Source organism: Myotis lucifugus, unplaced genomic scaffold (assembly GCF_000147115.1).
Source record: "Myotis lucifugus unplaced genomic scaffold, Myoluc2.0 scaffold_308, whole genome shotgun sequence".
NCBI lineage: Eukaryota > Metazoa > Chordata > Mammalia > Chiroptera > Vespertilionidae > Myotis > Myotis lucifugus.
The window spans coordinates 699,671-723,109 of NW_005871356.1; the positions used below are offsets into that span (position 1 = coordinate 699,671).

The window sequence follows — 23,439 nt, forward strand, 5'->3', positions numbered from 1 at the left end:
GCAGGAAGAAAAAGGGGCTTGAAAGAAAAGGGGCGTCATTAATTACCAGGATCCATGCGTCCTAGGAGGCCGCTGTGGTATTAAACAATAAAACTGGCTTTTATTCCACTTTCCAAGGGAAGAGGGGATAGTGTGTAGTTACTACTAATGTGTATCATAGTTTCTTTCCTTCAAGAAGTAGATGAGATAAAGACAAGATCCAGCAGTGATTTGTGGCATCCAATCGCTCTCTACCCCTGTCCCTTCTCTGCCCTACTCCTTCGTAATGCTCCTAGAACCTGGGTTAAGATTGAGCCCTCGTGGGATATGACTTCTTCCCTATTCCCCAGATAGTCTCTTTCAAACCCTCTTCTCCAGCACACACACCAGAGCTCCCTTCCTAGTTAAGGTCACTTCTGCTGCAGTTTGGGCTCCCCTAGATCTGAAGCCCCTAGATCAGACGGGCGTCCCGTGGGTCAGCAGACCTCAACAGACCTCGGGAAACCAGGAGAGGAGATGTCATGTCTTACCTAGTCCAGTCGCTTCCTGATTTAAGATCAGCCAGAAAGGTGAGCTACATCCCTAGCCTATCTCTGCAGTCACGGCTACCACAGGTGTCAAAAGGCTCTCATGAGACTCTGATTCCCACACTGAGAAGAAGCATCATGAGGTGGGCACCCTGCCTTTCCTTCAGGGTACCTGCCTCCTACAAATAGAGGGGATAGGTGCTATCAGACGTATTCTTTCTCTTCCAAACTGTGTCACCAGTGGGAGCAAGGGCTCTCCTTCAACCCTTAGCCTCCAGCAGAACCCTTCGAGTCCTAATGAGAGAACGGACAACTAAGCAAGGAAAAATGATTAACTTCAATGCCAACTAGTAATTTGTTTTTGCACCTGACATGCTGTTTATTCTCAACGCTTTATGCAAGCACAGATGTATCTAAGGCCTTCCCTCCTCCCACCTAGGAATACAAAATGGCTTGTATATTGGTTTTATTCAACCTGCTGTCTGCATTAGAATCAGAGAAGGGCCTGGCTCCCAGTGGACTGCCACTGCTGGCGGCCCCCTCTCTGATCATCATAAAGAGTATTTTAACAAAGACAGAGGGTTCAGAATAGGGCATGCCCTACCAGGATGCCTCTGCCGACAAGGAAGTGGCACTCTCCTTCTCCATCTCGCCAAGTCTGAGCAGGACGCCCAACTCTGCTCTGCTCTGCTCTGTGCCTCTATTCCCTGAGGGCAGCTCAGCATGCCCCTGCCCTGCTGTGGGAATTAACCTTACTAACACTGAGAACTTGGAGAAGTCTTCAGGTCTTGGGGGGGTCTGAGTCTGCCCAAAAATGTTTTGCTGTCAACAGCACCTACATTCTACCCCAATAAAGCCCACTTCTTTAAGCTGCTTCGAATGTCTCTTTAAGTTGTAGCGCATTGCAAAACTCTGTATCCAGTCACAAATGCAGACTTTTTCTCCTTTCTGTTGATACATGGCCAGAAATATTACACGAGTTCAGGTGATGACCCACATCATTGTATACCCATCCACTGTCGCTGTTGGCCACAGAGGGAAAGAATTCATGAAAATATTAAAAAGGCTAGAAAAATTAAATGTTACAGAGAAATTTTTTAAAAATTATTTGTTACAAATGAAACCACTAACAACTTGCAAAAAAACAGTTTTAATTAAAAGATAGAAATGAAAAAGAAGTTAAGAAGTGAAACGTGGGAGTGAGAAAGTAGAAGCAAAGAGTATAAATTATACTTCCAAACAGTATACTAGAAAAATTTAATTCTTCTACAATAAAATATCACTTAAAGTCTGGAAGAGATAGTGGAATACTATGGGATTAAAAAGAAATGGTATAAAGAAAAACACGCTGACAAAGATGGCAAAATACATTGTCAAACTTTTAAAAATATGTACAACAAAGAACACTTGCAAATACTAATATCAAGCCTCAAAGTATGTAAAGCAAAAAGTAGGAAAAGGCCCTGGCTGGTGTGGCTCCGTGGTTAGAGCTTCGACCAGCACACAAAAGGGTCATGAGTTTGATTCACAGTCAAGGGCACAGACCTAGGTTGCAGGTTTGATCCCCAGACTCACATGGAGTGAATTAAGGAGGCAACCAATCGATGTGTCTCTCTCACATTGATGTCCCTCCCTTCCTTCTTCCACTCTTTCTAAAAATCAATGGAAAAAATAGCTTCAATGACTGTAAGAAATGAACAAATTCATAATAATTATTTTTAAATATCTCCCATAGTTAATAGAACAAGCAGACCAAAAATCAATATGAGCTGGCTCCAGGACAACCACCGGTGCTTATTCTCATTAATGATCACAGAACTACAAACTAAAAACAATTACTTATCAATCCACGCCCACAGATTATCAAAAATTATAAAGTCCAGCAATTCCAAGCATAGGCAAGGTTGTGGCCCAGTGAAAACTCTGATACATCCTTGCTGGTAAGGTAAGCCATATTGTGAAAACACTTCGGCCTTCTCTATCAAAGTTGAAGACGCAGTAATTCCACACCTACTCAAAATTCTTAACAACCACTATGAGACACTCCATTTCCCACAAACAGCCAAGCAAGTGTGATTCCAGGGGAGCTCTGGCCCACTGCATCGGTGGTCACAGCCACATAAGGTCAGATGGGGCACCAGGTACTTGCCTACAGGCATCCAGAGACTACTCTGTACTGAGCACAGCCAGAGTCCCAGAGACCCAAAACCATCAGGTTGGCATCACCATAATAGTGTGTACTGTTTGCATATTAGTCCTGAATTTTCCTTAAGGAAACTTTTTTATGCAATCATTAATTCATCATAAGAAAGAAAAGGAAAAGGAAAATAAATGATAATGAAAATAAACAGCTACAAGCAATGTGGAGGATTTCTCAAAAACATGGGATTGAGAGAAGACATGAAAGAATACAAACACTAAGATTTCATTCATATAAAGTTTTTCATAAGTAAAACTAAACAATACTTACAGAGAAGCATAAATCAAAAAGAAATGCAAGGAAATAATTATTAGGGTGGTGAAGGAAAAGGGTGAGGACAGGAAGGATTCTGGAGCAATGGAAATGCCCTTTATAATTTGTGTTAACTCATCTGTACATGTAATAAACTTTTATCTATGATTTTATATTTTGCAATAAAAGGGAAAAAAACAAATAAACAAAATCTCCTCCAAATAATGGCTGGGAGCAAAGGCTGTTTGCAGCTCAAATACGACAGCACGAATGACGTGATAAGATACGGGCTGAGATGTGGATCACAGCAACAAAAAGGGAAAGTGATTGGAGAATAAAAAAGCAGGGATAGTATTTATTCAATGACAGTTCAATCCAGGTTACAGAGAGAGCATCCTGGACAGAAGTGGAATTTCTTAAATCAGAGAGAAGCTTCCAAGGCGAGTTTCCCAAAGAAAAATGGGCACCAAGGGCAAAGTAAGCAAATGCACTGTTTCTTCGTTCAATTCTTCTTTTTTGTATACTAGTACTTTTGCTAAAAAGCTTCCCTTTAAGTTAACCTCAGAATGCATTCATTTAAAGTTGATCAAAAGCGCCCCGTCATGCTAGAAAATTACGCTAATAAAATTACTGTAGACTGGCCATAATGCTTACAACAGGCTGTCAAATTAAATATTTTTATTTGTCAAAAGAAGAGAGAGATTTGGGTAACTATAACCATAAAATAGAATTTGCATTTGTTAAAAGTGGTGTTAGAGAAGAATATGGAAAACATTCATAGTATATTAATAAGTAGAAAAAGTAGATTAAAAATATCACATACAATAAGATCCCATTTGGGGATAATTCAAAGGATTTACCTCACAAAATTACAGGTGGATTTTATTCCTTTTCTTCTTGTTTGTATTTTGAAACTTTCCATAATTAACATTTATTGCACCTGTAAAGAACATTAATTATATTTTTAAAAGTAATTCAAAATTACATAACTGTCAAAAATATGTATTCATGTTGTCAAAGACTAGGGAAAATCACATCAAAAGCAAAAATACTGTAGTAGTATTAGAATGGAGAATTATAGGTTTATTTCTTTCTACTTTCTTTCAATGTTACTTATATTTAAAACTAAAAGTAATATTAAGAGGCAAGCGCAGCTGGTGTGACTCACTGGTTGAGTGTTGACCTATGAACCAAGAGGTCACAGTTCCATTCCCTGGTCAGGTCACATGCCCAGTAGCAGGCTCAATCCCCAGTAGGAGGAGTGCAGGAGGCATCCAATCAATTATTCTCTCTCATCATTGATGTTTCTATGTCTCTCTACCTCTCCTATCCTCTCTGAAATCAACAAAAATATTTTAAGAGGCTAAATAAAATTTTAATTATAGAATCCTGCTTAATTTATAAAATAAGTTTATATAATATTATTTAATTTATTTTATACATTTTTACCCAAAATTCTTTCAGTGACCACATTTTTATTTAATATTTATTTATTCTACTGATAAATTTACTAATTATTTAAGCCTCACTTCTCAAACTTTTATGTGCATATGAATCACCTGGATCTTGTTGAAATGCAGATTTTGATTTAGGGGATTTGGGACAGGTCTTGTTGCTCTAACAAGTTCCCTGGTGTTGTCAATAACTTCTGGTCCAAGGGGGGATCATACAATAAGTAGCAAACATGTAAAATCACATTTATGTTCTAGCAATGAGGACTCAGGTAATTCAGATCTGATAACAAATTGTTCAGTCAACAAATACTTATTGTCCAAACCCTATGAATTTATCCCCTCTGCTACTGAAGGGGGGGAAGATCAAGGCATTATATTAAGGTAAACTTTAATGCACCTGTTTTTCTCAAAATTTAAAGGGCACCCAGGCCAGTGTGGCTCAGGTGCTTGAGCATTATCCCTTGCTCCAAAGGGTTGCCTGTTCCATTGCTGAAGAAAGGCCTGTGGAAGGCAGTTGATCACTCTCAGATCGATGGTTCTCTCCCTTCCTCTCTCTAAATAATCAATAAACTAGTCTTTTAAAAAGAATAAAAGTGCAATGACTGTAATGTAGATCATAATTTCTTATTTTCAATAATCCCCTTTTCTATAAAATAATATAATTATATAAAACATCCAGCCACAAGTTATGGTATAATATGCTTTTTATTTTTCCCCCCATAATATTCTCTATTACCTTCTCCCTCCCAATCCCCCACCCCAACTTCTCCCTCTCTTCCCTCCCTCCCTATGTCCCCCTCTCTCTCCCAGGTTATTAAATGCAAAGCAGCCATCGCCTGGGAAGCAAACAAGCCCCTTTGCATAGAAGAGGTTGAGGTAGCTCCCCCCAAGGCACATGAAGTTCGAATTCAGGTGAGTGGGGACTCTCCCTGGCAGGACACACTGGGCACTGACTAGGTGCAGACGTGGCTCTGTCAGCTCACGTCACGCCTGTGTGATGTGACTGGGAAGCCCTGCAGTTCTCAGTGTGGGCGATTGTATCTTTAGGTTTAGATACAAACACGCCTTATCTCCAGAGGGGGTAAATCATTCGTTATTTATCAGTAGCCATTGATAGTGGGCTTAAAATTTAACTAAAGCACCTTAACATTAATCATTAACCTTAAGAATCATATTAAGGAATTCGCATTGGATTACAATTAGTTATGTTTTCTTTTAGTTTTCCACTTGCCAATTATTAAAAGGGAGATAGAGAATTTGGTTCAAAACAAGGAAAAAAAAAAAACAAGGGAGAGGAAAACCTGAAGAGCTGCTGTAGGCAGCACAGGGTCTTGGGTGCAGATGAAGGGAAGGCAGTGGGTGAGCAGGGAGAAGAGCCCACCCTGAGTGGACAGATCATCAACGGCAAGAGCTGGCTTCCCAGGCTATGTTTTCCCTCCAACCTCCCCAGGAAGGGCTTATACATGAGGATGAATGGGATACCCTCATGAGCAGAATCTTGAAGAAGAATATAGAGATACAGCAGTAATTAATTTAGACAATCTTTTATTTGATATGTCACTCTTAACTATAAAATTTTTATTACCTCTATTTCATTTCATGTCATTTCAACAAAATTTGAACAAGGCCTAGAAACCTGTGTTCTCTCCATTCCTCTGCCTGTTAGACTTTGTTTAAATTTTCCCTATAGCCTTTGATTTCTCCTCTCCTGGAGACAGTAACTGCCAATTTTATCTCTTTTTATGATTTTCCAATGAAAGTAAAAGGCAGAAAAGTAAGGTACAAAAGGAAAAAAATATATGCTAATAAATCTTAATTTGTGTGGGGTTTTTTAAGTATTATGTTTTTATTGAGCTTTAAGAGTGTTGTAAAGTCTCAGGGTGAAAATGAAATTATCCTAAAATTACCCACTTTACAACCCCAATAATGTAATTACAGAAATAACTCTAGTATGCGGTTGCTTTGTAGATAATCGCCACTGCCTTGTGCCATACCGATGCCCATATTCTCCATCCGAAATTTACGAAGGCTCTGTTCCCAGTGATCCTTGGCCATGAAGGGGCAGGAATTGTGGAAAGTGTTGGGCCAGGAGTGACCAACTGCAAGCCAGGTATTTTATTTTCTCATTCCGATAAGTGGAAATGTGAGGATATTTCAGGGATAATCCTGAGAGATTCCTGGCTTTGCATGCTATATTGATCTCTGTTTCCATAAGAGACCATCTTTTCCAAAGCAAAAGTGAGAAACACAATCTATCACAGTCTACCAATGAGACAGAATACTTGAATCAGAATTGTCTGGTAAAATCTGGGGGATATGGTCACTTTATTTACATACTAGTAGAGCACTGAGAAACTGTGCTATGAAGCTAAGCTACAAAGTTAGATTAAACTGAAGCTTCCATGGACACATAAATGACAACTTGTAACAACCTCCTCTAAATAAAGCAAAAAACTAATTTAATATTATAAAGAATTTAAAGAATGAGGTAGCTCATTCTGTCAGTAGCTTAAGTGAGAAATATTACACATTTGCCAATGTTAGCCTAAGTTAGTCTTTCTGGAAGTTTGAAAGATAAAAATGACATGCAAATGAAACATGCCCATGACTGAAATTATTTACTGCCTATTTCATAACAGATATTCCACCCGATACTGGAATAAGGGCTCTGTAATCCTCACTTGTCAGACAGGATGACCATTTCACTCTTCCTTCCTTTAATAAGGATGCTCCAAACTTTGAGGTATACGTATTAGCATCTTTCCATTCCAAACAAGATCATAAAAACCAACTGCTCCTCAAAGTTTAGCATCCATGAAGGAGTCTGATCAATGTAGTCTCAGCTCTGCCACCTGCTGGCTCTGTGACCTTAGCCAGTTAAGTCACTTTTCTGTGACTCAGATTTCTGTTTCTAAAGTGGGGACAATAATACTACCCTTCTCAAAGGGTTGTTCTGCGAATTAGCTGAGACAATATAAGTAAGCAGTTAGAATGGTGTCCGGCACCTACTAAATGTTAGTTATTATTGGACCTTGGTCATCAGAGGATAGAAGCCATTTTTAAATCAAAATTGAATAAAAAGTAGAAGATGTGGAACTTGACAGTAAAACAAATGGTGAAACACAGCGGTGATGGTTTAACGTATACTCTCCATATCTAGTCTGTCACTGTCCACCTCTCCTGTTATATGAGGATGTCCTATTCCACATGGGGGTTTAGAAATATAATAAATAATAGTTATGATGGAGAGAGCTTCAAGGACAGCAGAGTCTCAGGTAGGACTCTTCACCTGATGGTATCAGTACAGATTTGTTGCTTGAGTGCCCAGCAAAGGGGGGGGGGAGGGGAGAATATAGGTAATACTTGGGGAAGTCAGCAATCTTTTAGAATAACAAAATATTTTGCCACCTATACTCTGCTGAACATAAAATGTATGCCATAAGGAATGATGTTTTCCACTGATTCATCTGGTAGAAATTATTTATAGGTAACATTTACAAGTGACGTTTATAGGCACCAACCAACATATGGCCTTTCTTTTCTAGGTGACAAAGTGATTCCTCTCTACATGCCTCAATGTAAAAAATGCAAGTTCTGTTTGAGTCCACTCACAAATTTCTGTGGCAAAGCTCAGGTAAGCTCTACACACTGTTAGTGAGAGTATACATTGGTACCAATATTTTTGGACAGTACATTGGCAAAACATAAATGGAGTTGAAGGTGTGCATATTCTACCCACCAATTCTACTCAGGTGAGTGCAAGGAACTGTTGCAAAATCACCCAGGGAGATGTGTGCTAGAATGTTCATTGTCACATTGTTTATTACAGCAAACAATTGAAAAGAGCACAAATGTCCTTCGATAAGAGAATAGGTTAACACAGCGTTTTTCAACCTTTTTCATCTCATGGCAATAATCAAAAAGCTCCCAGCAAGCAAAAGCCCTGGCCCAGATGACCTCACAGGGAAATTTTACCAAATATTCAAGGAAGAACTAATGCCTATCCTCCTCAAATTATCAAAGAGGAATGAACACTTTCAAGCTCTCTTTACAAGGCCAGCATTATCCTAATTTCAAAAACAGATACAAAGAAAGAGAATTATAGGCCAATATCTCTGATGAACATAGATGCTAAAATCCTCAACAAAATAATAGCAAATAGGATCCAGCAATATATTAAAAAGATATACATCATGACCAACTGGGATTTTTCCAAACATGCAAAGCTGGTAAAATATTCACAAATCAATAAATGTTATGCATCACATAAACAAATTGAAAGACAAAAAAAATCACATGATTATATCCATAGTTGCAGAAAAAGCAGTCAACAAAATCCAACATCCACTTTTTATAAAAATTTTCAGCAAAAGGGAATAGAGGGATCATATCTCAAAATAATAGAGGCCATATATAACAAACCTACAGCCAACATCATACTCAATGTGCAAAAATTAAAAGCATTTTTCCTAAAACAGGAACAAGACAGAAACATTCTTATTCAACACAGTACTGGAAGTCCAAGAAGGAAAAATAAAAGGCATCCAAATAAAAAGAAGTAAAACTATCATTATTTGCAGACTAGTGGCCCAGTGCATGAAATTTGTGCACTGGAGGTGGGGGGTAGGGGGTAGTGGGGGGTTCCCTCAGCCTGGCCTGCACGCAACCTCTCACAATCCGGGAGCCCTCTGGGGATGTCCGACTGAAGGCTTAGGCCTGCTCCCCAGTGAGCGGGCCTAAACCATCAGTCGGATATCCTTAGCACTACCGCGGAGGCAGGAGAGACTCCCACCACCACAGCTGCGCTTGCCAGCTGTGAGCCCGGCTTTTGGCTGAGCACACTGACCACGTTGCGGGGGGGGGGGGGGCAGCAGCTCCTGCATTGAGCATCTGCCCCCTAGTGGTCAGCACCATTTGGTTGATTTGCATATTAGCCTTATCATATAGAATGACATGATGTTATACATAGACAACCCTAAAGACTCCACTATGAAATCACTAGATTTAATAAATGAATTCAGCAATGTAGCAGGATACAAAAATAACACCCAGAAATCAATGGTATTTTTATACACAAATAATGAACTCTCAGGAAAAGAAACTAAAAAAAAAATCCCATTTACTTTTGCAACAAAAAAAAATAAGATACTTAGGTATAAACTTAACCAAAGAGGTAAAAGATCTGTACTCAAAAAACTACAGGATGTTGAAGGAAGATATAAACAAGTGGAAGTACATACCATGTTCATCAATTGGTAGAACTGACATCATTAAAATGCCCATAGTACCGAAAGTAACCTATAAATTCAATGCAATCGTTATTAAAATACCATTGGCATATTTCACAGATCTAGAAAAAATAATTCAAAAATTTATATGGAACCAATAAGGACCCCAAATAGCCACAGCAATCTAGAGAAAGAAAAACAAAGTTGGAGGGATCACAATACCAGCTATCAAGTTATACTACAAAGCCACCGTAATAAAAACAACCTGGTTCTGGCACAAGAACATACAGATCAATGGAACAGAATGGAAAACCCAGAAATTGACCCAAACTATCATGTTCAATTAATATTTCACAAAGGAGGCAAGAGCATACAATGCAGTAAAAACAGTCTCTTTAATAAATGGTGTTAGGAAAACTGGACAGGTACATGCAAAGAAATGAAACTAGACCACCAACTTACACCATACACAAAAATAAACTCAAAATGGATAAAGGACTTAAATGTAAGACGGGAAGCCATAAAAATCTTAGAAGAAAACATAGGCAGGAAAATCTCAGAGATCTCATGGAGCAGGATTTTCATCGATACATTGCCAAGGGCCAGAGAAACAAGGAAAAAATAAGCAAATGGGACTATATCAAACTAAAAAGCTTCTGCACAGCAAAAGAAACTAGATTCAAAATGCAAAGGGAGCCCACTGTATGGGAGAATATATTTGCCAATGATACATCGGATAGGGGTTACTTCCCAAAATATATAATGTACTCATATAACTCAACAAAACACAAACAATTCAATTTAAAAATGGGCAGAGGATCAAAATACAGTGGGGCCTTGATTTACGAGTTTAATTCGTTCCGTGACGGAGCTCGCAACTAAAATTACTCGTATGTCAAATCATAAAGTGAACGAGTGAGACACGTGATGCTGGGCTGATGTTGTGGCATTCACTGTGACGTTCGCTGCGCCAACTAGAGGTGGGGTATCTGAAGCTGGCTCGTAACCCAAATTTTAGCTCGCAACTCAAAGCAAAAAATCGGCAGAGAGATGGTTTGTATCTCGAAAAACTCGTTAGTCGGGACACTCGTAAGTCAAGGCCCCACTGTAGACACTTCTCCAAACAGGGCATACAAATGGCCAAAAGACATCTGAAAAAAATGTTCAGCATCACTAATCTTAGAGAGATGCAAATTAAAATGACAGTGAGGTAGAACCTCACACCTGCCAGAATGGCTAACATCAACAAATCAACAAATAAGTGCTGTCGAGGATGCGGAGAAAAGGAAACCCTAGTACACTGCTGGTGGGAATGCAGACTGGTGCAACCACTGTGGAGAACAGTGTGAAGTTTCCTCAAAAAATTAAAAATAGAATTGCCATTTGACCCAGGGATCCCACTTCTAGGAATATATCCTAAGAAACTAGAAACACCAATCAGAAAGGATATAGGCACCCCTATATTCATAGCAGCATTATTTACAGTAGCTAAGATCTGGAAATAGCCCAAGTGCCCATCAGTAGATGAGCGGATAAAAAAGCTGTGGTACATTTACAAAATGAAATACTATGTAGCAGTTGAAAAAAAAAAAAAAAAAAAAAAAAAAAAAAAAAAAAAAAAAAAAAAAATAGGATCTCTTACCCTTTGAGACAGCATCCAGGAACCTGGAGAGTATTATGCTAAGTGAAATAAGCCAGACAGAGAAAAACAAGTATCACAGCATCTCACTTACATGTGGAATCTAATGGACACAATAAACTGGTGAATAAAATAGAACCAGAGGCATGGAAACAGAACAGATTGATGAATCTCAGAGGGAATGGGGTTGGGGGGAGGTAAGAAATTAATCAAAGAATTTATATGCATTGTCCATGAACCCAGATAATAGCGTGGTAAAAGCCTGGAGGTGGGGTGGGAACCCAGTGGTAGGGGGCAACGGGGATAAAAGGGTGAACATTTGTAATACTCTCAACAATAAAGATAAAAAAATAAATAAAATTTTTAAGTTTATTGTTATCATTACTATCTTTAGATGACCCCTGACTATTATATCATATTATATTATGTATTATAATATACATATTATTTATATTATATTTGATATATTATTTACACTCAGTGGCCAGATTATTATTACCACCTGACGTTTGTAGGCAAATTAGCTATAATTTCCCGCTGAAGTTGCTAGAGGGTCAGATCATTATAAACGTCTGAATAGCACAAAATACCTAAGTATCGTTGCTGATCAACTTCATCCTATCATGTTGATGGCGTATCCCAGTGGAGATGGCTTCTTCCAACAAGACAGTGTGCATGCCACGGTACTCGTATTGTGCAGGAGTGGTTTCAAGAACATGAGGGAGACTTTACCTTGCTTAGGTGGCCCCCACAATCACCAGATCTCAATCCAATTGAGCATTTGTGGGACAAAGTTAAAAGAGCCGGTTTGGCTCACTGGATAGAGCGTCAGCCTGCGGACTGAAGGGTCCCAGGTTCGATTCTGGTCAAGGGCATGTACCTTGGTTGCGGGCACATCCCCAGTAGGGGATGTGCAGGAGGCAGCTGATCGATGTTTCTCTCTCATCGATGTTTCTAACTCTCTATCCCTCTCCTTTCCTCTCTGTAAAAAATCAATAAAATAAATATTTTTTTAAAAAAGAGCCATCAGGCAGCTGGTTCTACAACCATCAAATCTCACAGAACTGGACAGTGCTATTCATCAGGCATGGTGTCAGATTCCTCACATCACCTTTCAACATCTCGTGGAGTCAATGCCAAGAAAAATGGCCGCAGTATTGAAGGCAAAAGGTGGCCCAACGAAGTACTGATGGGGTGGTCATAATAATCTGGCCAGTCATAATAATTTGGCCACTCAGTGTATATTGTATATTTACTATATATCATCATATATTATATACAATAAATAAATTATGTTTTATATGATATATAATGACAAAATTTATTACATATATTCAATATATACTACATATTGAATATACAAGGTATCCCCAAAAAATGTATACACACTTTGAATGGTGATAAAGTCAGTGTTTATTAATGTACAGTTCATTTTCAAAATTTAAAAGAATCTACAGAGATGAATAATTTTTCTGTCAATGCCTGTTTTCAAACTGATGACCATACTGGTCCAGATTCTGCTGATAATGCAAAGCAATGGAATCTCAAACATCAAGAATCATTTTGTTGGTATTTGTATGCCCTCAATTCATTTACTGTTGCTGGTTTTGTACCCTAAACTTTATCTTTTGTACCCTAAAATATATCCCCATTAAAAAAGTCTAGTGGCACTTTAGAATAAGTTTTCTTTGCTCAAAGCTTAGTCTGGCTTCACCCATTATTTCAAATTAGTTAAACCTGAAAAGGAGTGAAAAATTAAGTGAGTTATCAATTGTTAAAGTGTGTATACATTTTTGGAGAATATATATATACATATGTGTGTGTGTATGCAGAAAGTCCCAAGTGATTTTCTCAATTTTTTCATATCTTAAAATTGTCATAACTAATACATAATGCCTAACTTTTTTTTAGGAAAGTAATCAGTGATCCATTTACTCTATCTTTTTTGTATCTTTTTAAAAATTCTCTAGTCAATTCAAAGATCCTATTATTCAGCAAGAAGTAATGGAAGACAAAACCAGCAGGTTTACCTGCAAAGGAAAACCAGTTTACCATTTCTTAGGGACCAGTACCTTCTCTCAGTACACTGTCGTATCAGATACTAATCTGGCCAAAATAGATGATGATGCAAATTTAGAGAGAGTCTGTCTGCTTGGATGTGGGTTTTCAACTGGCTATGGAGCTGCAATCAACACTGCCAAGGTAAAATGGTTAATCACCACGTTCTATAAAACAGAAGTTATTAGGGGGCAGCGTGATAAAGCAGCTAGGGTTATCTTCAAACCCTGGTTCTGTATTTATCATCTCTGTGATTTTAGGCAAGTTATCTAAACTCTTTACTTCTACTTCTGTATAATAATATCTATTACAAATTACTGTGGGAAAACTAAATCGTATTGCATATGTAAGACATCTGGCCCGGTGGGTGACATATAGTTGGCACCCAATTCATGTCCATTTCTTCTCCTTTACTAGTACGTTATATTATAGGTCAGCCCTAATTAAATAACAGCCTGCTCAAATATGTCCCCTAAACATGATCCTCATCCTGAGACAGCAAACCCAGTCAAGAGAGGATACAAACTGCAGAGACCCCACCCCCTCCACATGGCCACGCCTACTTTCTCCCTGAGGGTACAGATTCCTCCCTAAACGGTAGTAATTCATCTCTGCTTCTCTCCCTATCCTTTTGTGGCTCCAGTGCAGGGTCTCAGATGGCAGCCCTAATGGTGGAAAGGTATGTCCCTGAGTCCCATGTTAGAATTTATAAGCTTTTCAAAGCTGTTTAACTCAGAGACTAGAGAGATGTCAGTATCCCTCAAACAATCTCCTTATTTAAATCTCCTCAACATCAGTCTTCATCCCTTGACTCCAAATTGCAACTAAAATTAGCCTTTCTAAACAACACATACGACTATTTCACCCCCCTTCCATTATTCCTCTTTTCCTTACGGATGCTGCGGTGGTTCTCCCTACTTTTCCCTGTCCAGCCTTGCCTCCAGTCACTATGGCCTCTGGGCTTGGCACACGTTGCTCCCATCAACATTGCCTGGAAAGCTCTCCCACCACTTCTGGCTGGCTTTTTGTATTTGCCACTTCCTGTTGGAAAACTGCTCCAGTCCTTTGGGCATGAATTAGGTGCCCCTTGCAGTTTTCCCCAAAGTATCCACATTTATTCCTGTCTACCTTATCACACTATGGAGGAATTTCCCATTATTTCTCCTTCCTATGAAACTATTTGCTCTTTGAAGGCAAGAACTCTCTCTTATTCATTGTGGTGTTTCTGGAGCCTACCCCTGTGCCTGTCACATAGTAGGGATGTGACAATCTTTCAGTGAATGAATGAACAAAACTAGGTTCATATGCAACCCTTAAAACATCTTGGTGAAGTTCCGCCCTCGGTTTTGGAACAAAAATTTCTTTTTATCAGATTGCCTAGAGTTGTTGGGTTTCAAGGAAGCAAAGTCATCCTAATGAAAACAAGAAGCTGATTTAGTAACTGGAATATCAAGGTCTGACTTTTCATTGAGAATTATATTGGCCAAGCACACAGGGATGCGAATCTTGGCCATCAGCATATTACCCACCTCTAAAATATCATTTGTTCATTCATTCATTCACTTATTCACTCATTAATAAAAATTAAAAGTTGTATGGGAAGGGTCCTGGAGGAAGTGTGTTAGTTAGGTAATGTTAACAGCTTATGTGTCCTTGGCAGTCAAAGCACATTCTCCTGTAGATGGCACTGACCTCTCAGGGAAGAATTATTGCTCTTGGGGTTAAACACATCCCCTTTTCTGGACTCCATGCAGATGCTCACCTTCTACTACTGTAATCTTTTTTCAGGAATATTAACACTAGAGATTCAGCTACAGTTTACTTTTAAATCTAGTCAAACCTTATCTAAATTCCCATGTTATTCCCATTGTTGAGGAACAACTAAACCACCTCAGGAGATGCTCAAAGAAGAAAAATAAATCTGATATAGGACCAAGTAAAGGAAAGGGAAGTATCAGTAATCCTATATAATAAAAGGCTAATATGCAAATTGATCAAATAGCGGAATGACCGGTCACTATGATGCACACTGACCACTAAGGGGCAGACACTCAACACAGGAGCTGCCCCCTGGTGGTCAGTGCACACCCACAGGAGGAGCACCACTCTGCCAGAAGCCAGGCTCACAGCTGGCGAGTGCAGCAGCAGTGGTGGGAGCTTCTCCTTCCTCTGCGGCAGTTCCAGGGATGTCTGACTGACGGCTTAGGCCCGCTCCCCATGGGGAGCGGGCCTAGCCCGCAGTCACCCCCCAAGGGGTCCCCGAGGGCTCCCGGCCTGCAGGAGGATACAGGTCGGGCTGAGAGCCCACCCCCCCCCCCCCCCGCCAAGTGCACAAATTTCGTATACTGGGTCTCTAGTCTATATATATATAAAAGGCTAAGTGTCGTCCTTCCCTCTGATCGGTAGTTATGACACGCACTGACCACCAGGAGACAGACACTCGATGCAGGAGCAGCCATGATGTGCACTGGCCATTTAAAAATAAACAGCACCATGGAGCTGGTGCCAAAAAACCAATACTCAGCTTCCTCCAAGTGGAACACAGGCCCTGCCACAACCCCAGAGCGACACCCCACCAAATCACAACCAATGATGCCACTTCTCCTAGTAATTTTGTTCCCAATACATCTCATGGACAGATTTTCTTCTTTCCCTTTTGTTTACGCTTTAATTTTAAAACTTTCCCATCATCATGAGAAAATAGTAATAGTAAGCATCTCTCTATGCAGTGTTGTTGTTGTTTTTGCCACTACCTCACTCTCCAGAGTAACATATTCCAGTTGGTACTACTTTCTAATTGAATTATAAAGAAAAGATTTGTGGGGAGAGTGTTACCTTAGGCCAAAAACATAGGTTACTACTTTCATTATAGAAAAAAAGGTGAAAAGAACAGCAGGCTGAAGGAACAGCATGAACTAAGACATGAGGAAAAGAAAGTGAGACAGTTTGTTGAGGCCACAGTACTGAGAATATCATGGAGATAAAAATGAAAGGAAATAGGGGTCAGATAATAAAAATCCTCCAATGCCATGCAAGGAAATTTGCATCTATTCAAATTAAATAAATTGATCATTGAGATCACTGAGTTATTTCACCTTTAGAGAAATATTAGAGGTCATCAAAACTATAACATTATGCCAAACCAGCATGGCTCAGTGGTTGAGCCTCAACCTATAAACTAGGAGGTCATGGTTTGATTCCTCGTCAGGGCACTGGCCAGGGTGAGGGCTCAATCCCCAGTGTGAGGCATGCAGGAGGCAGCCAATCAGTGGTTCTCTCTCATCATTGATGTTTCCATCTCTCTCTTCATCTCAATAAAAATATACTTTTTTAAAAAATATAACATTAACACAACCAAATAAGGCCTATTAGAAATATAGACATCAAATTACTTGTGATCTATTTAAAAGGGCAAACAATAAACCCTTTACAGTGTGTGAGCTTTCAGATTTTGTTCTGATACCACTAAAGGGGAAATGAAAACAAGGAAATGATTTCCTTATAAATTGATGAGCCTAATGGCCCTCAAATGATTCTCCAAGTTTAGTCAGTGATTCATTCATTTTTACATTGGTAAATTTCCCCAAGTGGCTAAATCCCTTAGTCTTATGACAGGCGGTCCTTTATATGTTCCTGCCCCCACCTCACTCTGTACCTTTAAAAAAGGGGGGACCAGCTGATTTAACTTATGATTTTCCTGCCTGCAGGTTACCCCAGGTTCTACTTGTGCCATCTTTGGCCTGGGAGGTGTCGGCCTTTCTGCTTTAATCGGTTGTAAAGTAGCAGGAGCTTCCAGAATCATAGCTGTTGATATCAACAGTGAGAAGTTTGCAAAGGCCAAAGCCCTTGGAGCCACTGACTGCCTCAATCCTAGAGACCTACAAAAGCCCGTCCAGGAGGTCATCATTGAAATGACCGGTGGGGGTGTGGATTTTGCACTTGACTGTGCAGGTGGATCTGAAGCCATGGTATGTATGTCTTTTATAATAGTACATAGTAAGTAATATTTATCAACATTAATAAACATTGACAGTATGTATATGTTAATATATTTATTCACTTCACGGTCAATATTAACATATTTGTATTTACATAAATTATGTTTATATAATAAGCAATGTTTATTAATAATGTATTGGATATTATATAGTGTGTTATAATTGACATTTATCTATTAATAAATATTACAGATGACTACTTAATATTAATGTTATTATATATTTATTCTTCCACATGAAATTCAGAGAAAATTTAGAAGTGAAAAATTTTAAGGAATTGTGCCTGCAAGAAATGAGCAAAACCATGATAACAGAAAAGGCAGACTTAAAGGAAGAGTAAGAGAATGTGGCTGGTTTCACCCTAACAGCCCGAGGTACCCACTCCCATCAAAAAGCAAAGCAGGGAGAGGCCAGCAACCTACACACAATCCATTCTGTCTGCCAGACCTCATAAAGGGGCTGCAAAATTAGGTCCAAAGTACATATTGAAATTTTTAATATATTAAATACACACATGCTGCAAAATTAAAAGTAAATATTTTCTTCGCAAACACTACCGTTTTGTATCATTCAGGTTTCCTCTTCTCTCAGGTAGGCTCCCTGACTTGCAGGGCCTGAGAAATTACCTCTGTCTAGTCTATTCTCCTTAGAATGGGCAGAGCCACCCCCACAGGCAACAGATGGACCAGTTGACTTGCCAGGGAGCCCAGGATCTTGTTACACCTTCACTCAGCCTGGCCCCTAACACCCTCCTCTAGGGAAGGTTTCATAATAAAAGTCTATGCCTCCACCAGGAGCTGGCTTTGCAGGTTCTTCCCCCTGATGCTCACCTGACTGGTGAGTGCCCCAGAAGAGTGGAGACCAGCAAGAGCTGCTGAGAGGAGCAGGCTGCCCCTCCCAGAAGAGTTCCACTGTAGTAACAACTGTTTGAAAGAGGATCTGTGAGGTAAATGTTAGCTCTTCCTGAAAACTCATTCATCAGCAGCTCCTTGTCCTGCAGTGCCTCTGTGTCAGGCCCTGCTTTTCACATTGTCCTTCTCACCTGCAGTTTGCAATGTGCCACATCCATTCATTCCTACTCTTTCCACAGCTCAAATTTTTTACAAACATTGAAATTCCGCCTCTTTACCTTATTTCCAGAGTACAGATATTCCCAACACTCGCTACTTTATAAGTGCCTGGGGCGTTGTTGTTTGTTAGTACCAGTTGGGGGCTCATGTACCAATATATTTTACAAGTTTCTCAAGCTGAGAAACACTGACCTGAAACTTGCAGGTTCTTTTATTAACTGATTTATTATACCAAGACATGTATTTTAAATTATGGAATAGAATTACACTAAAGAACCCAAATTTTAAAAGATGCTATTTCTTTTAATCACAAAAAGATGAGCTAGCTACCTACCCTTTCACCAAAAGTTTCCATAAGTAGGGAAAGTTAATTTTCTAGGCTGTAAAGCAGGGGTCCTCAAACTTTTTAAACAGGGGGCCAGTTCACTGTCCCTCAGACCGTTGGAGGGCCGGACTATAGTTTAAAAAAAAACTATGAACAAATTCCTATGCACACTGCACATATCTTATTTTGAAGAAAAAAAAACAAATACAATATTTGTATTTGCATGTGGCCCACGGGCCCGTAGTTTGAGGACCCCTGCTGTAAAGGATATTCCACTAATGGCTATGAAAATGATTTCAATGATTTCTCATGCTCTAGGGCAGCCTAAAGAACCCAACAGAACAATCAGAAAGTTACAATAATTGACAATTATATAAGATATTGAGAATTCAAAATAATTCTGATCAAAAGTTATCAAAGGATACTAAATAAAACCCTGAACTTGCACATAATACCCATTGAACTAAGTCATCATTATGGAGGTTAAATCCTTGCTTGGAGCAAAGCTCAGAAATGTAGAAAAAGCAATAGGAAAAACATAAAAATAAAAAACAGAAATCATTGTAAGCAGCTACCTCAAGGTGACCAGTAGTACCTGTGCTCTTTTCCCCTCAACATGAATCTATGTTGTATATATAAACAATAATAATTCTGCCATATAAAAATTGCAAAAAGCAGAAGTTTCTATTTAGAAATGTTACAAATTCTCAAAACAATAAATAAGCATATAGTCAAATAAAAATTTGAAAACATATTCTTAAAGTTCTAGGTCATTGTGTCTTCTGTCACTAGTAGGACACAGATGGAGAGAGAGAGAGAGAAGATGGAGAGAATTTACTGTACTTCAAATTCCTTTTTTCATATAATGATCAGGGATGAAAAGGAACTGTACTTCCTATTGGAACTTCTGTAGAAGTAAAAACTGCCCCAACAGGTCAAAATCAAGTTGCCCCCTGACTATGGCAAGGGATATGGCACAAAGTTTACATTTCTCTTCTACTAAAGGCCTGGTGCACGAAATTCATGCACTCAGGCTGGAGGGGGCCCTCAGCCTGGGTTGTGAGAGGGCACAGGCCAGGCCAAGGGACCCCACCAGTGCAGGATCAGGGCCAGGGAGGGATGCAGGAGGGCTTCAGGGCATGTCCGGTCCATCTTGCTTAGTCCCGATCGGCCAGACCCCATCAGCAAGCTAACCTACTGGACGGAGCATCTGCCCCCAGGTGATCAGTACATGTCATAGCAAGCAGTTGAGAGGCCTTAGCATATCTTTAGCATATTATGCATTGATTGGTTGAACGGCCGACTGGACACTTAGCATATTAGGCTTTTATTATATAGGATGCAGAATGTATAAATTTTCCCTGAAATCCAGTACATAGGCACACTGAAGACATGGTCTACCTTTCTACCTACTTAACTGATCTTTTTTATTTAACCTTCCAGAAAGCAGCCCTGGACTGCACAACAGTAGGTTGGGGATCGTGTACGCTCATTGGAGTAGCCATTGGTGACAAAGGATTGACTGTTTCTCCAATAGAGATACTAATGGGCCGTACTATCAATGGAACAATATTTGGTGGTCAGTGTTGTTATTTTTTTCTGCTAATTTTCTCCATATTAGTACTCAAATTGTTACAGTGAAAATTATTAAAAGAGAAGGAAAATAACTTGTTTAAATATTGAGTGCCTAGAATACATCTAAAGACTACATAAAAGCTATTCTATTAATTACTTCAAAGTAAACAGTTTGTATAGTAGGAATACTACAACTTGCAAATAGAAGTTCAATTTGCATTAAAATAAACCAACAAAAACAAAAGTCAAACTTGGACCAAACAAAGATCATTTCTTAGGCAGAAATAAAAATAATCTTGAATTTCTCCTATGAAGAAAAATTTAAGGTAAATAAAAGTATAGAAAAATTAAATATGGGGTTTAATCAATTTGGAGGAAGCCAATCTGACAAAATAATTTCATTCACTCAATGGACAATGATGAAACTACTTCTTCATGTCAAGTACCACATCTTTATTAGGACTTTTGTCCAAATTACAGGTTGCAAAGGTAGAGATTCAATCCCAAAGCTGGTTACTGATTACAAGAATAAGAAATTCAACCTGGATGCACTGGTGACCCATACCCTGCCTTTTGACAAAATCAATGAGGCATTTGACCTAATGCACCAAGGAAAAAGGTAAATTACCAAACAGAAGGGTAAGTGGTTTGAAAAACCTTTATGATGACTCTATTTTTATTTGGTATTTAAAAGTAATCAGTTTCTTTTCCTGACATTTTTCACATCATCAGACATACTAGAGGTGCTTAAAAGATGAAATAGTGGCCATTTGGGGGGGAAACTCCAACAATACCTACATTCCTACTCTGTTTCCATAATGTACACTGCCATACACTGTTCCAACATAGAGGGTGGCATAAATTGACATATTTTCTTTCACAGACAATCATTAACTCAGTTGGGGCTGCTCCCTACAAGAGAGGTTTCTATACTATAACATCAGGTCCCTCTAGTACACATAGCCCGGCTCTGGAATCACTATGTTTGACAGAGTGCACCCTGCAGGCCCTTCTTTATCAGAATCAGGTGAAAACCACAGAGATGTGAGCATGGAGTGGCAGGTATCAGATACTTAAAGGATGTCCCAACTCTCTCGTCCTCTTGCTTTGTCAGAGGTCTCCTCTAAGAGACATCCGACCTACAATTTTAGCTGTAGTGTGCTCCCTTCCCATGAACCCTGAGAGCCGATTTATAGAACTGTCCCATCTGGGGGATCCCTGGCAATGGGGAGTGGATAAGACTGGGATCAACGGTTTTTGTTAAAATGATCAAGCATAGCCCTGATCAATAGCAACAAAGGGCAGGACACCAGGAACAATGTTGCACAGAGGAGACGCAGGACAAAAGAGCAAAGAAAAGAGAAGACATTACAAAAGGGGGGTGGGGGACCTAGAGTTAGTTAGCAGGGGTTTGACACAGAGAAGCAATGTCACAAAAGAAGAAAATAGGTCCATGGTGTGAGGACACAGGATACTTCACAGGATAGAAACCTGAGAAAGTGTCCCTAGTGACTGACATGAACTCCCTAATTTGAAACATGTTAGCTACAACATATCCAAAAGGAGTTCAACAAAAAGAAACCTGGCTGGTTTGGCTCAGAGGATAGAATGTCGGCCTGCGGACTGAAGGGTCCCAGATTTGATTCCAGTCAAGGGCACATGCCTGGGTTGAGGGCTCGATCCCCAGTAGGGGGCGTGTAGGAGGCAGCCTATCAATGATTCTCTCTCATCATTGATGTTTCTATCTCTCTCTCCCTCCTTTTAAATATAAAAATATATTTTTAAAAAATAAATAAATAAAAGAAATAAACACTATTTTTTAAACTATGCTAAATAACTTAGTGTAAAAGCCCTGAAATATCTTGCACAGTGTCTAAATCTCTGTACTCCTCAAATGAGGAATTGGTTGGGTTTGGGGTCTTGGAACCTGGTGCTCATAACTCCTCCACCACTACCCAATTGTCCCTGGGTTCTCAGTCATAGAATATACCCAACCAGGAATTCTAAGTGGCAGCCAAATGCAAAATGTTGCATTGCTTTAGTAATAACTGGTCAAGTCTCCCATATCCTACAAACAGGGCTGGTAATCACTGGTAGAATGGAGGTACGGGAAACACCTACATGAGGCCTCCTACTCTCCCTCTGGCCCACTGAGAAGACCACCTGACTGCCCACACAGATGGACAGGTGGCAGCAGAGCAGGCAGGGGATGGGCCCTCCCAGGTGTGCTTACCACATGGGTACAGGAAACACAATGGAGGACAGGCCCTCTTGGCATGCCAACTGCATAGAAGCAAGGAAGTGGGGGAGAGGAGATGGGATACACCAATTGGCCTATTAAGGTGCAGTGACCCCGACTCATGGTGAGGAAAGGAGAAGAGCCTCTCCCCCAACAGGGAGGTGGTTCTTCCAGGCCCTGAGTGAAGAAAGCATTTATGCATGGCAGCCCACAGCTCCAGCAGTAAGATCCAAGATAGGGAATTCTCTGTCCTTAAGGCTTACCCCCCCCCGCATCTTGCTAGTACATGTTGAAGGACTAATTCAGAAGTTAGAATATTTCAGTTCTCAGAAAGTAACATCCCAACACACCAACCACCTCCTTTTGATGCCAAATTTGCCCTCAGCTACAGGAAAGCCAAGAGCAGGGGCTATTCCAAGATGGAAACATCACTACAACATGTCATGCTCTACTTCTCCACAGCACCACTAGGCAGCCAAGTCCTCACCCAGGGCAAGTGAGGTCCCCAATTCTCTCCCAGCTTATTGGCATCATATATAAAGTTTTATTAGTGCCAGGAATAAAGGAGGATAACAAGATAAAAGAAATTAGGCTTACCAAATTGTGTGTCTATAAAGAAAGATTAAATCAAATCCCAAAAGGATAAAACAAAAATTATTTGTGAGTTTTGGTTAAATTTATCATAAAAGTTGTACTGATTTTTTTTAATATAATTATTAACAGCATTCGAACAGTCTTGACCTTCTGAAGAAGCCAGGAACAATTTGGAAGACTATCTGCCTGAATCTGAACCTGATAATCTGGTTAATTTGTAACCTGATATGATGAACCAAAGATCACCATGAATTTAAACAAATATTTACAGTTAATATCTCAACATCAAATAGTTATAAAT

General features: G+C 39.6%; 1 protein-coding gene across 1 annotated transcript; it reads left to right on the plus strand.

Annotated features, from left to right (window-relative positions):
- Window positions 1-3,417: 3,417 nt before the first annotated feature.
- LOC102429939 (alcohol dehydrogenase 4-like) lies at window positions 3,418-23,292 on the plus strand. Its single transcript, XM_014465726.2, has 9 exons — window positions 3,418-3,435; window positions 5,223-5,324; window positions 6,381-6,522; window positions 7,958-8,062; window positions 13,261-13,481; window positions 17,045-17,305; window positions 20,174-20,309; window positions 20,786-20,924; window positions 23,268-23,292. The coding sequence occupies exons 1-9, from the start codon at window positions 3,418-3,420 to the stop codon at window positions 23,290-23,292; spliced, it is 1,149 nt and encodes a 382-aa protein (XP_014321212.2).
- Window positions 23,293-23,439: the final 147 nt, after the last annotated feature.